Genomic DNA, 18576 nt, shown 5'->3' with positions numbered 1-18576 from the left:
AATGAGAGCAGAGATTTCTGTTCAGCTTCCTCACACACACTCACACGCACACCATGTGGTTTATTTTATCTGACTCATACCCACATGCACACTCACTAAACACAATGCATGCAGGCAGGCAGCAATTAGGGGCCTGTTCATCGGTGAAATACAGTATACAAGGTCTATAAATCTTCAAGCTAGCATTTTTTCAAGTGTACAAAGTGCTCAGGCGGTTAACTGGAGAATTTACAGGATGTTACTCTTGTGGAGATAAATGGAATTAGAAGCTAAGTAACAACAGGTAGTTTTAGAGTTTTTTGTTTTCTGGAGATATGTTAGCCACAAGACTGATGAGAAGGTGAACACATATGTCCTTTATTTGCCGTTTCACTACTAAACTAGAATTTGCAAAGCAGTCAGATTGCACTCATAAGTACGTGACAGCTTCAGTGCTTCAAATATGGATGTTGCTGCAAAGCTACAAAGTCTAAAAAAGGGATGCTTCACACACATCTTTAACCCGGCAACATAGAAGATCTATACAGTTTAAATACAGTTTAAAGATTAGTGTCACAAATCATTTCAGTATGTGACCAAATGTCTGCGCTGAATAATGGACATAAGAGTGTTTTTGGATAACATAATAATGTTCAAGTGACCTTTTACCCCTTGGCTATAAAATACCATAATGGGTTCTTTGGATATCATGTTTACTAGAATGCAGTGGTTGGGAATAGAGGATGGATAAGTCGAATGATAAATTGTCAGACAAGAAAGAGCGTGCTATAGTCTCATTCACTTGGTACACGCTTGTTTTGGTTAAAACCAAATATCTGTATTAACAGGACAAAAGTTCACAGGTAATCAATGTAATCCGCAATTTCGCTACTACTGTTTACTTATGTGGGCACTGTGCGACATGTTCTGTTGATGACACATCCTTGTTTATTATGGTTTTGAACCAAACTGGTGGAAATGCGGGCTGGTTCGCTATATAGGACCAAAGTTCCAGTGAAACCATTTGAGGACAGAGGTGATTTGGTGGAAAAGGGGTATACATATAAATATCTAACAGTGTGGAGTAGAGCTCTGGAATTGCTCTCTATTAATGTCCCCCTTGATTGGATGCCTGAGATTGGCAGGGATACTCTGAATGGTCTGAATGCTGCTTTAGTTTAGCATGATAACAAGCTAACTTTTGCTAATAAGCACCACACACAAAGCACAGCTTAGGCTAAAGTGAAAATCATTAGTTAGTGCTGAACTAATGGTGACTCTTGTCGGTCTAAATTAAAATTGAACTAATCAAAATGTTGACCTGTTGTGCTAAATGAAAAGTCAGAACCTAAGTTATTACAATTCATCCTGAGGGAAACATGCGTGTCTGTACCGAATCTCATGTCAATCCATCTAATAGTTGTCAAGACATTTCACTAAAAAAACACAAATGTCAATTACACACATGGCGCCAGAAGTAAAGTCCGGGGATCACCAACGTCATTAGGACACGTAATTTGGAAACCGTGATCTTTTGTGCAAAATTCCATGGCGATCCATCTGGTATTTGCTGGGACATTTAAGTCTGGACCAAAATACAAAATGTTTTACAGACTAATTTCTTTACAGTGAATGATGAATTGTGAGTAATGCTCCATATAAATATCTAACAGTGTGGAGTAGAGCTCTGGAATTGCTCTCTATTAATGTCCCCCTTGATTGGATCCAGAGGGTCACATTACATACAATATTGACTGTAATATCTCATTTGACTGCAATTGTTTCAGACTCTCCACCGACAGATTAGTCATCACTTTCCCCAGTTAATCACTTAAACCAGCAACAGCAGAGAGCAAAGTGTGAACCAGAGGCTCCACCGCAGGTCACACTCCAAAGCAAAGGCTGGGAGCCATTCATACAGACACACACAGACAGACACACACACACACACACACAAAATCAAGTCTGGGAACCACTGACATGAGGTCAAGACCTCCCCGACGGCAGAGTTGATTAAACACGTTTCTGCAACCCACACACTGCCCAATAAAACGTGTTGTGCTGAGGATGATGACTAGTGCTGAACACACTGGGAGCATCACTGGCTCCAGCCTTCCCAGAGAGCCCGGCCCAGCAAGTGAGGTACAACACCCTGCCACAGCGGCTCCACTTCCACCTACTCGCTGTGCCTTGAGGGAACAATCAACCTGGCTTCTTATGAGGGGGATAATGCCAGTTTGTACGTGCGTATATGTATGAATGAATATTCCCTCCACGGACCCTCCAAGTGGAGGCAAAGGTTGCTTCAGAACCATGGCGCTGCATAATCCAGCCTTGAACGAAGGCGGGGGGGAAGATAAACATTCCTGGACAATGAGACCCCTCCTTTACCCCCTGCCGTGCTCATACCCACTTAAAATCTGCTTACCCACAATGCAACACTTGGCTCAAGTGTATAGCCCCCCTGGAACCGGTGCAGTGCCACTACAGAATAACACAGCCGTGCTCGTAGAAGCCACAAGTGTCAGCTATGGCTCGGATACAACCCTTCTGGGCCCTTACTGAGCACATTATATCCAATTCAACTGGTCTTAATATACTTTAATAAGACCTGTTTTCGATTAATTCTCCCTTGAAACCGGTAGTAACACGGCTACTAGGCACATATAAAAATTGAATGAATGGAGCGAGGCTGCCAGAGAGTCAGAAGGGGGAAAATAGGAATCCTTGTGGATTTGTCCTCACCAGCTGGCTCTTGAGCCCAATATAATGGTTGTGCCCATGGCTCTCCGAGCACGAGCAAGAGGAAATATTTGCCCAGCCTGTAATGTGTTTAAGGTGCGCAGTATGAATCAGTTCAGGTCATAAAGCCCTTGCGTGTCACATCCTGAGAGGAAAGGACAGAGCTGCTCTGCTATATTCCCCTCAAGTGAACAGGGACAATGGCTTTGTGTTGCGTTTGGATCCCAACGTAGAAAAAAAAGCCAGAACGACAGGGGTTGAATGAGCCAAAAAAATACTTACAGCACCCATAGGAAACGCCACACCGGGTCGTTATAAAATGCCTGTCCGTTCCGTGCAACAGATGGTGATAAAAAATCCCATGTCCTCCCACTGCACCTGCTGTTATGAGTCCTAACCGCAGAAACACTACCACTGCAAGTGACTCATAAATATTCCCCCATTTGTCAAATCAAGCGCAGCACAGTGATATTAATGCGCAAGGTGACGATTAAGAACATTAATCTTTTTCACTTCCTGTCCAGCAGGTGAGGCAGATTTGGAGGGGGCTAAATGACTGCGATCGGCGTGTACTTCCTTCTAGCACAGCTCGGAAACCTTTTTTTTTTTTTTTTTTTCCCCGTTTCAAAAAACATTTCTGCAGAAAAGCAAATAACTGTCACAGACAGTTAGTTTTTATGGAAGACCATATTTATTTTTGGGATTAACTTGTTACCTAGCAACTCCGACTAAAGCCAAATCCGCACTGAGAGTTGACTTTGGATTGCATTTTTGCAATTAGGAGCGAGTTTAGTAATAAAAGTCACCCATTAATGCCACCATTTAGCGGGCTTGTACACACCATGATGGCTTACATATGGCAAACTTGCCCAAAATGTTAACATCGGCTTGTCCTTTGACACTGCTATGTTCCTGCTCGTTGCTGTTTCGGCCCCTGCCAAACACCATAGCTAACCCATATTAAGATTAATGATTCCAGATTTCCTTCAACTGCTAAGGGCAAGCGATGGCTCATTATACAGTTATTAAAAACTGCAAATTATTACAACATTTATTATCCCGGGCAATCTCATTTGCCCCACCAATGTCATAACTTCCATTTCTGCCATCTGCATTGGAACGAATGTGTCACATGTGCCACAACTACTGCAACTCACAGTCGGCTACAGTATGTGAATGTTGAGCAGAGGTCCCTGTGAGGTACACACAGTGCGCACAATAGATGCATTTACGTGTCATAACGACCTGCCTTAAAGCACAGATTGCTATCACTGATCTACACAGCGTACAGCCCGCTGGGTCATTTCCTGTTGGTGGTTTCACTTGTTGTGCCTTTGAAGCAAGCTTTAATAATAGGACCCAACAGAACTAATGAAAATGCTCTCTGTCAGATTAAAAGGGAGCTTCAGTCTCAGCCACCTAACCACAGTCAGAACAAACATTAAAACACACGCACGCGCACAGAGGCATGCGTGCACACATACAGTTCACAGAAGTGGTTTACACAGGGAGGACCAGCACTTCTGATGTGTGGATGGCTGCTAACCCTCTCAACAACACTGAGAATTCCATCGGCACTTCTGAAAGTACTCAGATCCTTTACTTAAGTAGAAGTACCAATGCCACGCTGTGAAAATACTCTGTTACAGGTAAAACTCCTGCATTGAAAGTGGTATGTAAGTAAACGTAGGTATAATCAGGAAAATGTACTCAATGTATTGTTAAAGTACCCATTCGAAAAAAAATTTTGAAGATACCCCCCAAAAACCTCAAAATAAGTAAATGACTTAAATGTTTATCAGAAATAGTTGCCAAATCTTCCAAACCACGCATACAACCAAAACAAATCTCAGAATTATTAGGAAAATAAAAAAAAAATTAAAAAGAAGGGAAAAAAATCCAAAAAGTCAAAATTAAAGAGGAAAGAAAGAAAAAAACACCCAAAACTTTAACTTAAAAAATGAAAGAAGGAAAACCACCCCAAAACTCAAAATCATAAAAAAAAGTATAAAAACTATGTGCACTGAAGACTGAATGTAACACCCTCCGAAAACCCAATTTTAAAAAAAGAAAAATACTTAAATGTTTCTCAAAATAGTTGGCAATTAATTTGGACAGATTGATTATTCAACTAATTGTTGCAGCTGTACTTGTATAAACAGTTTTGTAGTTTAATTTATAGCAATACATCATATTTAAAAACTTTCTTTATGCAAAAATCTTAATTTTTTAGAGTTACTAGAGCTTTTAGGTGAATGTAGTGAATTTTAAGGTGCAATATTTCCCTCTTAAATGTAATTGAGTAAAGTACAAAGTAGTCTGAAAAGAAAATACTCAAGTAAAGTATCAGCACCTCAAATTCATACTTAAGTAAAGTACTTGAGTATACGTAATAAGTTACATTCCTCCACTGACTATCAGTGTCCTGTTTCTCACAGGATGGTAGAAAAAAGAGACTTTATGTCAAAGGTTAGAGGTGAAGCAGAGTGGAGGTTTCTGGCACAACTTCACCAACTTCCAAGATGCATGGAGAGAGCTGCAGCAACTTTATATACTCTACTTTTAACAAAGTCGTTCCTCAAGCTACAAGTGTTGCTGGAGCTCTTTGAACTTTCATAGGTTAAAGGTGAGCAAAAATCAAGAGACCTTCAAAATATGTGATGTGATTCTCTTTGTATCCCTATTTTTCCACTGTAGACACTGCAATGTGTGCTGTAGTGGTGGTCTTGTGCTTAATGAATCCACTTCAGTGCAGTTCCTCTCCGTAAGCCTTTAGGTTTAATCCCTCAGTCTGGAGCAGTGATAGTCTGGCCCAGGGGATGACATCTGTGAATCGTTCATTAACTTGTAACCAGTAGCAGATGTCTTTAAAAACAACTCACAACATCTACGCCTTATTCCTTTCCCTGCAACAGTCATCTTGGTTTTGCTTCTTTCACTGGTGGGCCAAACTGGCTACACGAAGCCGTTTATTGACCTCACTTTAAAAAGAATATGCAGTTTTTATGACATACATTTATAGCAATATTAAGGCCCCAAACTTACAAAATGTGGTAAAACGTCATGAGACAAGTAAAAAATATAACTAAAGTAGGACTGTCAGCGTTGACGCATTATTTACAATGCGATTATGGTCCATACATAACATATATTGTTAAACTAGAAGACGTGAGGAATCCTGTGGTACCAAACATGCTAGTTTCCCAAAAAGAGGACTAAATAATGCTCCAAAGTCCAGCTAAATTTTGCCATTTCATAGGTTAAAAAAAAGTGATAATTGAATATAAAAGTATATAGAAAATGTATGCATTTATCAGAAAGCTTTACTTACTGGTTACGTCACACATTCAGATTTTTGCATGAAAAGCATGAGAAGGTTGTTTTAAATTTAACTACCCAAAAGTGTAAAAAAAAAAACAGATTTGGCAACTATTTTTGACAAATATTTAAATCGTTATCTTCTCTATTTTTGAGGTTTGGGGGTTTGTTTGTTAATCTCCTTTTAATACCTTAACTACATGTCCTGATTACACTTACTTACTTTAATGTACCATTTTACAAGCAGGACTTTTACTTGTAACAGAATATATTTACAGTGGTATTAGTACTTTTAAGTAAAGGATCTAAGTACTTCCTCTAACACTGGGTGTAGGCAAAAATGTGCGGGTATACTATATTAGCAAGGATTTCTGCTATGCAACATGCAAGCTTATTGGACATGCTCAGACACCTTAAAATGTTTTCTGTCTCTTGGCACTGCAATGACAAACTGTGAGGCAGACGGTTAAAAATTAACTGGCTGGATAAAATAATTATGAATGATGGTAAGTTACATTAAGCTAAGAGGAAAAATGCAAGAGCTTACATATACTGTATTGTGTATGTGTTTTTTTTTTACATTACATCTACATTTTGTAGATATTTGTGATTTAATGTCTTTTTCATAAGGTCACAATGTCTTGCTCACCAAATGCTTCAGCTAATGTTAGAAGAGTTTAAACAGTGCTGCTATGGATGTATAAGGTATGTAGGCAGACATGTCCAAAGTCTGGCCTGGGAGCCAACTGTGGCCCTCGAACCAATTTTAAATGGTCCTCAGATTGACTTACAAAATAAAATATACAGGCTGACCACACAATATTGGCTGCTCAAGCAGTATCACTGCATTTTTTTCCCTTTCACCTCACAATGGCAGGACTATAATACAATTTGCAGACATGCATCAAGTCAGAACTAAGCAGGCAGAGGTGATGACAGACAAAGAAAACAAGCAACAAGAAAAAACAACAACAAAAACAAAAACTCATTACCTAACAGCAGACATGTAGCAGACATTGCCTTCCATCATAGCAAAGAGAAGCAAAGTCATATCTGATGACTGACCCCTTTAGGTGCTGTGGAAAGTTCAATACTTTTTGTTACTGAACGATGTAAGAACCCATTTGATGTGATTTTTCACACACTGATTTTTCTAATCAGGCCCCACTTAACTACGTTCGGACACCCTGTATGTCAGCATTTAACATAACATGCACTGTGTAGTTTGACAACAGTTCACCCAGCTGTTGAGTTTAAGGTTTCTCATACAACATATCATTCAAAAGCTTGCTTCTTTCGATTCTTGCGATTCAATCAATTCAAAACATTTCAAGATGTAGTCACCACAGCCGGTGCTGTCAAGGCCTCTGTCAGACCAAAACAAACAGACAAACAAACAATTTCAGCTTACCTGTGCAGCCCCACTGGAATCCACCATTCGATAATATTCCCACAAAACGGTCCTGATACACGATATTAAGTCCAAACACATTCTTAGATCCAGAAATAGCCAGAGAGTGTTTTTGCATCCTTTTAAATCTTCTTAGATCCCCCAACTTGAAAATGCTCCTGTCTCAGGTGGGCCTAACTGTGTTGCTGAAGTCACTTTCAAAAACGGCAGCTGCACTCTGGGCTTTTGATTGACACCTCACCTGAACCAATAGGATCTCTCATGTCCTGTCCACAGCGAAAATAGCCAAAGAGATTCAGGCAATAGCAAACAGTTGTGCCAATGACTGACACTTCCTATAGCCAATGAACTGCTAGAGTGCCTCTTTTTTTTTTTTAAATCAAAATGGACCATTCTTTATAACTAATAAACAAATTATTTTATATTCTTGAGGGATATTTAGATATTTCTGTTTTTGTTAATTTGTTTTCAACCTCTTTATTTGGATAGCACCCAGACAAACCCTTAGAGAAATGTGTAAAATATTTAATATGTTTGGTATTATTATCTACTTTGAGCTTGGACTAGGTAGCTTCATGCTATGGTGTTTTGCAGCTAATAAGTCTAGGCTATTGTTATCTGCAGGCATCTGTTTTCAAGAGAATAAAGTAGTAGAAATCAAAAAATCTTCTACTGCAGTGTGTTTAATTTTTTTTGTTATTGAATGACAGTAGCACTGATAGTAATTCTAACTGGTGAGTGAACACTAATAAAATAGCCGGTGTTACCTTTTAAGAAAATACAAATATGTATTCCATGTGGTTTAAGCAGCTTTGAGTTTAGTTTGGGTATGCCTTGGATAGGCGTTTTGGTCAAATTGTACAAGAATGGTAAAATAGTTTGACAAAAGTTAGCTTTAGTTATCTTATTCCTTATTTTTGATGTAGTGCGTTAGATTTTTTTTTTCACAACATTTTGTCAGTTTTGGGACTCCATTGCAAGGTGGAAGTGTTAAGCTGTGAAAATGAATAGCCTCCTGTGTAAAATATGTCGTGCCACTTTGAACACCTGTGAAAGATGTTCAGGCACTTAAAACTGTTCCGTATTAGGCCTCAAGATGGACACGGAGCATATAAAGAGTGGGGTATTTCAACACTGACAGCCTCCCTATGGAAATATCATGTGTGATTTCAGGGGGGTTAACCAGAGCAGGAAGACTGTGGTCTGAGTCTCACAGGATGATATATATGTGACACAGCGTGATTCATCTGCTACTGTGCATCCATAAGCTGTCCGGCAGATTCTGCTTTTTTTTCCCCCTCTTTCGGGACAATGATTATACAGTGTGGATCTTGGGCTAAATTAGCCGTGACTTGCATTAAAACATTTTCTCTTTGCCTGTGTACCAGAGATTTAGGCCTAGAGGAGACTTTTTTAAAAATTTTTAATGTGTTTATTTGATGTTTTGAGAACCACAAAAGTGAATAAGTGCGACATGCATCACATAAAGAGGTGATCGAATGTGTGTGCGTGATGAAAGGCGAGTGCGGCAGCCAAATGCATGTTGTTGGAAATGAATGAGCCACCAACAGCATGCGCTGGTTTTGTACCGTTCATGAGAATACGTCATTGTGAATTACAAACCCTTAACAGTGCCGTCATGCTGTTAAGGCCCAATCGACCATATCCAATCCTTTGGCTGGAGGTAACACTCGTGTCATGCAGTGCGACATGATGGATTTTACAAATGTTTTTGAAATCACATAATTGTACACTGAAGTGAGACACGGAAACGGCAGTTTCAGAGTTTAGCCACATATATTATAGCCATAGACAATAATGAAGAGCTTCATCATACAGTCACATGAAATGTATTTTAATAAAACACAATGTACACATATGCAGTCCTATGACCATACATTTGCTGGATCCTAATCATTAAACCTAGAATATGTCAAAGCATAGTTTTGTCTTATTTTTTTAACTTCTTCTTTAAAACATTGAAATCAGTAGATGAGGTCAAATGAATGTAATACAACACTTTGCGCGACATCAGACAAAAACCTTTCTTCACGCGTTAAAGATATGCACTGCTATAAGGAACTCAAAGAATATTTCAGCATATAAGAGTAACAGTATGAGGCAAAAATTCTCACTGAACCAAAAAAAAAGTACAAAATAGAATTAATAAATAAATCAAATATATACCATATAAATGAAATAGCTATGTGGCGGCTATGTTTATTATTTGTTTTTAATCATTTTAATCTGTAGCTTGGTATTACAACCTTTTTATCTCTAAAACATTTAGAACGGTGAACAAGTCAATACTGAAAATACAGTAATAAGCTTTCATAATTAGATAAACTATATACACATGAGTCTGTTGCCATGCTAGTCGAACAACTAAATTTTTTTTTTATCCACACTATACAGTTAGAGCATAAAGCGGTCTGAACGTAAACAGTTTGTGCTGAGAATAAAATACTTTGCAACTATGCATGGTAATTTCTTTAATATTACTCTCAAAAATGTACATAACATAAAGGCCACACATGGGAACACTCCGTCTCCGTTCAGAGGGGGAGGTGAGGGAAGTTTTGACATAAATATAGGAACAAAAAACAGTCTCTTTCAGTTCAAGATGCCATTTTCTTGTCCATCAGCATCATTTGCTTCAGCCGAATCTCTTTTTATCTCTTCATCCTCCCTCTTTTGATTCATCCTCCCTGGTCCAACCCCCACCCACCCCCACCTATTCTGCGAGTTTAGCTTGCCAACTCCCTCACTACCTATCCCATCCACCTCCCTCTATCCGGCTCTCCCGCCTCCACAGTCTCTGGTTTGCCCCTCTGTCTTCCATCACCCTGCACAATTAATGACATTGTTAATGACAGGAAATGAGTTCAGTAATGCCAACTGTAAAGGTCCACAAGGCAAGGGGCGGGGCTAAGAGAACAGAGTCACCTGGCTGGCGCACTGCAGCAGGGGGCGGGGGAGAAGCAGCGGGAGGCAGAGGCATGAAGCATGTGTTAAGTGTGTTGATATCGTACGTTAGACTTTATTTTTTTTTTGTAGTGACGGACTTTGTGAGTCATGGTTGTGTCCAGGTCGGGTGGGGGGGGTGGGGAGGTGGAGGGGTTCATGATAGTCGTCGGTCAGAATATGGGTGCAGCGGCGGCTAGCAGCTTTGCGTTGGTTCTTTGTTCAATGGGAAGTCCGTAGTTTCAGTCCTCACTGGCTGGAACGAGCGGAGGCCAAGTGGTCGCTGTGCTGGTTCTGGGCCCGAAACCGCAGCCTCTGCTTGTTCTTCTTCTTTGGTTCTTTGGTTCGGTGCTTTCCCGAGCCACCTGGGAGTAAACAGAAAGAAAGAGAGAAATGGTGATTTCTTCAATCGGTACTGCACATTTGTTAGGTTCTCCAAGAAAAAGTCTTCCTGTGATTCAACTTCAGAACCTCATAACCTCAGACCCTCAGGAGCCCTGAAGGCCGCAGGTAGTCGGTGTGAAAATTACTTGTGGTAACTTCAATTAACTGTAAATCAGTCTGAAACACAACAAGAATAGAGACAGTAACTGCCCTGAGGTGACCGTTAAGCCCTGTCCTATGCCCCTTACCCCAACAGGTAAAAAGTAGGCAGCAGCATGGATGAAGGTTTGTAAAAACTTTATAGTGGTTCTCTCTATATATCTCATACTTAGTCAGTCTTTCTTTCAAACTCGTTGCAGACAAATCTGGATCGATGTTTTAGCACTGTTCAGGTGGAGATGGACAGTAAATTGTGTCGGTGTGTCATTGCACCTCGCCGGTTAAGGGGCTAAAATAACCGCGTTCACTCGTGTGTTGTTTTTCCACCAATGGGACCAGAGCTAGAGGCAATAAATACCTGTCACCAAGAAAAACTGAAGGGCATGTATATTGATGTATATTGAAACAAACTTGTTATATTAGGTGAGATTCTTTTTTTCAGCCACTGAGCTTTTTAGAAGAAATGCTGTGAAATGTTTGTGTTGCTAGCGCACACTATATATCCTTTGTTCTTTCAACATCGGGTTGTATTGTTAATGTGCTAACTGGCCAACTAGCATCTTGAATCTGAAGGGTTTCAGATTCTGGTTTCCCATTTTGAATGGCAAACACAGACTACCACTGCTTGCTGCTACGGAGAGTTATTTCCTCTCATGCAGGCGCAGAAAGTACGTGCTAGTTTGACATTGGCTGTAGTCTTTGCGGTGTGTTTAAGTGCAATTTTTTGGCCGAAACACAAGCAAAGTAAGGTAACACGACGAAACATTTATTGCCACTACTTCTTTAATGTTGGTTTAGTGTGTGCGGCTCTATAGGCAGACTGACGAGACGATCTGAAGCCTCCATACCATAGAAGAATCCAGAATGTCAACATTTATCAGGTATTTTATAAGTGAAAAGATCCATGCAATCCCACACAGCAAAACTGTTCCATCACATAACCTCATTGACCTGGCCTCACTATAAAGAGATTGTTGGCAACTGTTTGCTGCTGCAATAAGCATATTTGCTTTGAGTGCACCAGGGGCAGGGCTGTAGTAATAATAGTGGCTGCGCTCAGACTCAAAATTGGGAAAGTTTTTTAATATTGTGTTAAATTTGTACCTGATCATGTGGTCAGAATATGTCTTGCCAATCAAACCCCTACGGGATGATGCAACATATTGATGGGCGCTTCTCAAGCAACAGATTAATGACCTGTGAGCTCCACTTGTATTGATTTGACTTTAAAATGGCAGAATGTAAAAGCACAGCCATGAAACAGACTGCTGTGGAATGGATTATGTTGAACTCAACCTGCTTATTTTGGGCTGGAGTACGCAGGATTTGGGGCTCGTGCTTGGATTTGATTACACCATCCAAGAGTTGGGAAAATTTGAAAAAGGTGATGGAATAGGAAGATAACCACTTGGAAAAAAAATCTGATTTAACTACAAGTTTCTGAAAAGAATCAAAGTGCACTTCGAGTACTGATGGCTCAGGAGGATTCTGAAAAAGTTACATAAAGAACCTTATTACATATCAGGTCTTGGTTTGCGTTGATCGTCAGGACTGAACCTCAGTTTTAAACAAATGTCTGCTCAGCCCAACACTTTTCTCTGTCATTGCAATAGAAAGGGGAGATAAGTATGGGAAGTTGCATAACTCTCTTTCCAAGTTGGAAAGGTCCCCCTGCCCAAGGTTAATCCATCCCAGGTTTCACTGGGACGAGCAAGGCATGCTGGGAACTGACTTCCTGCTCTCATGGAAGCTTGTGCGGTGAAGGTTCTGCACCCACGGCTCTCTGTGACAGAGAAAACTCTGGCTACCGAACCGCAAGGCAACAATCTGGCTGCCAAGGCCACAAATAAGATAACGAGGTGTGTGTGCGAGATGTATGTGTGCGAAGGGGGGAGTGAGTGTGAGGGAATTTAAGGGAAAAGAAAATCTAATGGGGGGAAAAGTGGAGTAAGGCTTGGATGATGAGACACTATCTGGATCCTGATCTAGAACACAAAGAAACAAGCCATGCTATGGTTCGCTGAGGGGGGAAGCACGGGAAAACGCACCAAAAAAACAAGTCTCGTTGTTTCGTTGCCTGGTCCTGGATCCTATTACTGCACTTGTTGGAGCTTTTTCTCTCACGAAAAACAGGTAACGGTTTGCAAAATGCTGCATTATCTCTAACTGCCTTCTCATACATTCTGGCATCTCGGTGGCCTTTTAAGCACCCATACTAAAGACATATTTCCCATTGGGCTGCGCTGTGATTTGAAAATATTCACTCGTTTAAGCCGACACGCATGAGAAAGCGAGATATTGCTCTGCTAATAGGGTCTCCCAATGAATAATACAGATGCATGCAAACATCAAACCATCTCAGAGCTATTTCCTGCAATTAATCTAATCTTGTTATTTTGTGTCCCATTGCCAATCTGAGCCATGGCAATAAAGTTTCTCGCACACAGCTCCTAGTTAACATCACTCTTTGAAAACAACTTTCACATCTCTTCCATCAAAATCTCATGGCCCTCATTTTAAAAATTATTACTTTGGGGGACTTTGTACACTTGCTTAGCTGATGCCACTTTAGATTTGACTAACTGTATGATAATGTTTGTTAAAGTAAAGCTGGAGCTGAAAGGCATTTGGCCTATAGGTTCATTTTCCTAATTGCTCTTTAAAGAGGTAATTTTCATTCAAAACAGTGTTGCTAGGTGCCTGATAAACACGGCTTTCGGTGCAATCAACTCAAGATGAATTACTTTTGACGGCAATAAAGTACATGGTGCGGCATTAAACTCCCCGTTTGTAACAGGCAAAAGCCTTTGTGGGCCATTTCTTGGACGCAGGGGCGTCATTTAAAGTGAAAAAGCCTACATTTACAGCAATTGCTTGAAACACAAATACGTATGTGAGAGTTAAGTTAAAAAGTACTTTTCCTGGCTTGCTCAGAACTGGGCAGTAGATCTGTGATTCAAAGAGTGTTACACTCTATTTTACAGCGCTTACAACACAAACTGACATTCACACACTTATTCATACAAAAACTGCAGGAAAGAAACAAATTCAGCAACTGCATATGCAGACCGAGTTCAAGAGGTAAGCTATAAATTACAGATAGATTTTATAGGTTCACTGATATAGTCATCTTAAATTTATGGTTAAGTTTTTAAAACTTAGAAAACAAACATAGGCCAGTCCTATCACTTCCTTACTTTTTATGCTTTTTTTGCAGTAATTGCAAAACTGAACCACAAAAAACAAATAAATAAATGAATTTTAAAAAAAAGAAAAGACGGTACTGTTTATGTATTTTTTGCACCCAGGTGGGAATAGTCACAGTATTGTAACTATTTGGCTAGGCTATTTACACTTTATGGATTTTATGTGATTTGGTGAAAACTATTTAAGCTACATCTAAATCACATCTTCAAATCTTAAGTCATATATTAATCTGTTACATTGATTTCAATGTAAATATACAGTCTATGACATGGACAGACATTTGATCCTTATGGGCTATGAACTTTAGGCTATAATAAAACTAGTTGAAATGGACAAAAAAAAGCAGAAAGAAAATATTTTGTATTCCACAATTTCGAATATTCAATAAAGATTAAATGTAGAGTGCAAAATATATATTTTTAGGTATGTTTAATGATATTTAGGGGGTTAATAGTTTGCCAACCAGCCTGAAGTTTTCACTGCTTCTGTTGTTACTGCTATCAGTCCGTCTAGCACAGTTAGGAGCTTTCTAAGGCTCTTATTCTGGTTCCTGTGTTGTGCCCCAAGTTGATGACAGCTGTCAAGACAGCGTACAAGTCAAATTATCATGCTGCACACGCAATATATTAAAAACATTCTTTCTGAAAGAAAAATAAAGGAAAGTCTTTATAGCGGGAAACCAATAAGTACATTCAGCTGATGCCTGATGCTTTCCAGTCATCCCTTTTAAATCGTACACTTAGAAATCACCAGATTCTGGATATTGTAAAAATGCTGCATGTATTCTTACAGTATCCAGTGTACTGATAACATCCACTCCATATTATTTTGATCAAAGATAATGTTTTGCAGACACAGAATACATCCAATCAGACTCAATAGCAGTATTATGTGTTTCAAGCTTCAGCTCAAACTCCTCAAACTAACTAATAATACACTCACTGACACAACAATCTCAGACCATATTTTATAACCCAGTCTCAGTGCTGACAGCTAGAGGGCAACCAATCCCCACATAAGCCCCTTCCCCCAGCATCTGATACCAGAGAGATGGCCTATCATACCCAAGAACTCCTATTTAGCCTTTCCTCAGGGCACTACGCACTCTGAACAGCGAGCTTTCATCATCTCATATTTACGACCGATGTAATCACTTAAGCTGATTACCAGGGTTCACAGAGGAAACAGTTTAATTTGCCTGGAAAGAAATGATTAAGTCATCTCAATTGCTTTCAAAACCAAGAACAAATTCATAAATCTTCGAGCATGTTAAGATAATTTTGTCTTGGAAGGCACAGCAGGTTTCAAATCATTTACTGTCTTTGTTTTGCAACTGGCACAGTGAGGATCAAATCAAAAGAGCATGGCTTTTATCAGAAAATTATAATCCTTCTTTATACTTTTCTTTCCGTTCTGGCGGCATTTGCTATCACTCCGGCAAACCATAATTTCACCAATGTTTAGTTTTCCCTCATAGATACAATCTAGCCTCTGCCAGCTTGACATTTGTGTTTGAGTTTGAAATGAAAATTAAATCAAACAAACAAACAAAAATCTCAAGAGCAAATCAAAATGTTTTGTATTTCGGAATCAGAAGCAGAGCCTGCGGTGGGATGGTTGTTTACCGCTGTCAAAAGTGACCTTTGTGGAATTCTTTTATGTATCCGTGAGTGCGTGTGCCAGCACTTCTGAATGATACACATGCCCTTTATGCCTGTGCGTCAGTGATTGGGAGCTTCTATATCACCTATGTAAGCTTGAGAAATGCTTAGTGTCATTTCCAGTCTTTTTAGCTGCCAAACCAGTGAGCGAAGAAATATTAAACTCCTCTGCACGCACTGTGGTGGACGTTCCTCAATAACCTCTCAAAGCCAGCCGGGATTCTCCACTTTTTTCTTTTTCTTCTTCATCACTCTCCCCTTTTCTCCTCTTCGATGCTATTTGAGGCTCTCAGCAATAATCGAGACGAAGGCATGAAGGTCCAACTAAGAGTTAAGTGCTATTAGACGTATCATATTATTAGGCTCGCACTCCAGAATAATATCTCCTTGCGGAACGGCAATATGACTACTTGTCCAACTGATGCACTGAAAGATAATCAGTCAAATCCATATCCAGGGGGAAGAAAGCCAAAGCCAAAGCTCCCTTCATCTGTGTCAAAGCTAATATTTTTGTTTTGGAAAAGGGGACCAAACTCAAGAATATGCACAAGTTTACATGACAAAGAGTCTGTGTCATGCAACAGTTTCATTTTCTCTGAAATACGGCTTTTATCTACCTTTTTGTCAACGTGCATATTTTGAAAGACTGTCTTTTCTTTTTCTTTTCTTCTCCCTGAGGCTACAGTGGGGGTATGTATATGTTACCCTATAATCACAGAGGCCATGACCTGCTAAAAAAGAGCAATGTACCGACTGTCGGCACCGGCCAAGTGATTTCATCCACTAACGGCTCCGGCGGCAGCGCAGGAATCGAAGGCCTAATCTTATCTCCATTGCTTGCGGTTTGAGAAAAATCGATGGCTGACCTCGAGAAGGCATTAAGACATACGGTAAATGGGATCCTATACTGCTGAAAACTCTCCCTTTGCTCTCCTGTTACTCCATCCCTCCACTCGACGCAGACGGTCAATTAATAACTTTAGTTGTATAGGACAGGGAGGGGGGGAGTCAAACAGAAAAAAAAAAAATCCAAACAATTTTGAAGAAGATTCGGGTGGACTTAAGGAAGGTAAAGCCGGAATTTTTGGCGGCTCGTCTTTTTCATAAACAGGCCAAGCGGAGGCCATTATTTGTGAGGGAAGGAGAGAACTACTGGCGCCAGTGAGATTTGATTTCAGTGGCAGAAATTGGATTAGCAGCCATTAAGGGCCTCCTCACACATACATTTATAATGCTGTGAAGGGGAACGGATCTGAAGCCAGCCAGTGCTCTCTTTACTCACACACCGACAACTCCTCTGTCTGGGAAAAGGTTATGGACGCTGACACTGCCCTGTGGTGCTGCTGAACTTAGTTTTTAGTTGATTTATAGGTGGGACACAGTGGTGTGACCTCAAGTGACCAATAGTTCATTAAGGCGGAGGCCAGAGGTAGGCCAAAACTTCTAATAACACTTTGTGCTGTTGTCTGCCTGCAGGAAAACGCTGCACAAGGCTGATCTGACATTTGGAACACTGTAAAAAGACTAACTATTTGTTTTAACTTCAAAAAGTTAGTGTCAAGGCCGCCTAAAAAATGTAATTTGACTGAGTTTGAGAAGAATCATTACAAAATTACCTCAACTTGTCTTCTCAGATTCACTCAATTCAATTTCAAGGCAGTCTGGACACCAGCTTTTTTAGGTTAACTCTTTGAAACCTGGAGTGACATCACTTTTCTCATGCTGCTTTAAGACACCTTTCACTAGTATTTAAACCTTTGATCCTGGACCAAATTGGTGCAGATTTTTTTTCAGAAACATGGGGAAAAAGCTGATGAGCAACTTAGTAAGAAATGTTCCACAAATTGCAAGCAATTAGTAGATTTTGAAAATTATGTTTAAAAAGCTGAAAAAATGGCTTGAGAAAAGAGAAGAAAAAAGTGAGGGAAAACTATATTCATAATTATCATAATTACATATTTAAAATCATGTTACAAACTTGTCATCATTTTAAGCAGTATTTTCAGGCCTTTTTTTTCTTAGTTGTTTTGTTGGTGTATTTCAGGTGATTTTCTGTTTACTTTTTTACTTATTTTTTGCAGATTTTTGGGCTGATTTCTTTCATTTCTCATTGCCTTCTTTCTATGTTTTTGAGAGAACTCAGCTTTCAAAGGACAAAACAATTTGGTTTTTTTTACAGTGTAGATACAGATTAAATAAAAATTAAGTGCAAAAAGGAGGAATTTGTAACAAAGTGAAAAAAATACAATATTTGGGAGGAAAACTAGTGCGGCAGAGACACCAGATCATCAGATGTAGGAAAAAAGAAATCAGCCTTTTGACGGAAAGGACAATCATTTACAAGGAGCTCATCTTGCCAACCAACTGACAAGAGGCTCTCTGCACAGCGTCACTTAGCCCTAACAAGGTTACTCTGGATCACACTCTTTCATTCACTTTTTCATTCTTTCGTTCCCTTTTCCCCCCATGCTCTGCTTACTATCACCACGCTGCAAGGCGAGAATGATTTAAAACATACGCATTCCGATTTAAAAAGCTAATGTTGGGATTAGGCTGGTCATTATTTTCTCATCTATGACCCGGCGGAGGATCTGCACAGAGATTAAAAAAGCAGGTTAGCTCACTGCTCGGCTCTTTGATGCTTCGTCTCACTGACAATAAGTTAAAGCGAAAACCTGGCTCGGAGATTAACGTCTCTAAGCAGAGAAGTCCCGGCAAAACATGCATGACTGACACAGTGATTAATACGCC

At 39.8% G+C, this 18576-nt stretch overlaps 1 protein-coding gene and 1 long non-coding RNA gene across 3 annotated transcripts in view; both read right to left on the bottom strand.

Moving 5' to 3' along the window:
• Window positions 1–7639, bottom strand: part of LOC148188198 (uncharacterized) — a 49123-nt gene extending 41484 nt beyond the window's left edge. Inside the window, exon 1 of the long non-coding RNA XR_015777888.1 lies at window positions 7451–7639. This is a non-coding gene — a long non-coding RNA (uncharacterized LOC148188198). The remainder of the gene's footprint in view (window positions 1–7450) is intronic.
• Window positions 7640–9228: 1589 nt separating this feature from the next.
• Window positions 9229–18576, bottom strand: part of rspo2 (R-spondin 2) — a 70302-nt gene continuing 60954 nt past the window's right edge. For both annotated transcript variants that reach the window (XM_042490723.2, XM_042490722.2), the window contains exon 6: window positions 9229–10779. In XM_042490723.2, coding sequence (XP_042346657.1) covers window positions 10664–10779 — 116 coding nt within the window. In that variant the 3' untranslated portion in view covers window positions 9229–10663. The remainder of the gene's footprint in view (window positions 10780–18576) is intronic.

This window comes from Plectropomus leopardus, chromosome 11, assembly GCF_026936395.1.
Source record: "Plectropomus leopardus strain MGB_pleo_1.0 chromosome 11, ASM2693639v1, whole genome shotgun sequence".
Lineage (NCBI taxonomy): Eukaryota > Metazoa > Chordata > Actinopteri > Perciformes > Serranidae > Plectropomus > Plectropomus leopardus.
The sequence above is the reverse complement of the archived record's forward strand: the minus strand, read 5'-3'. Positions and strand labels throughout refer to the sequence as shown.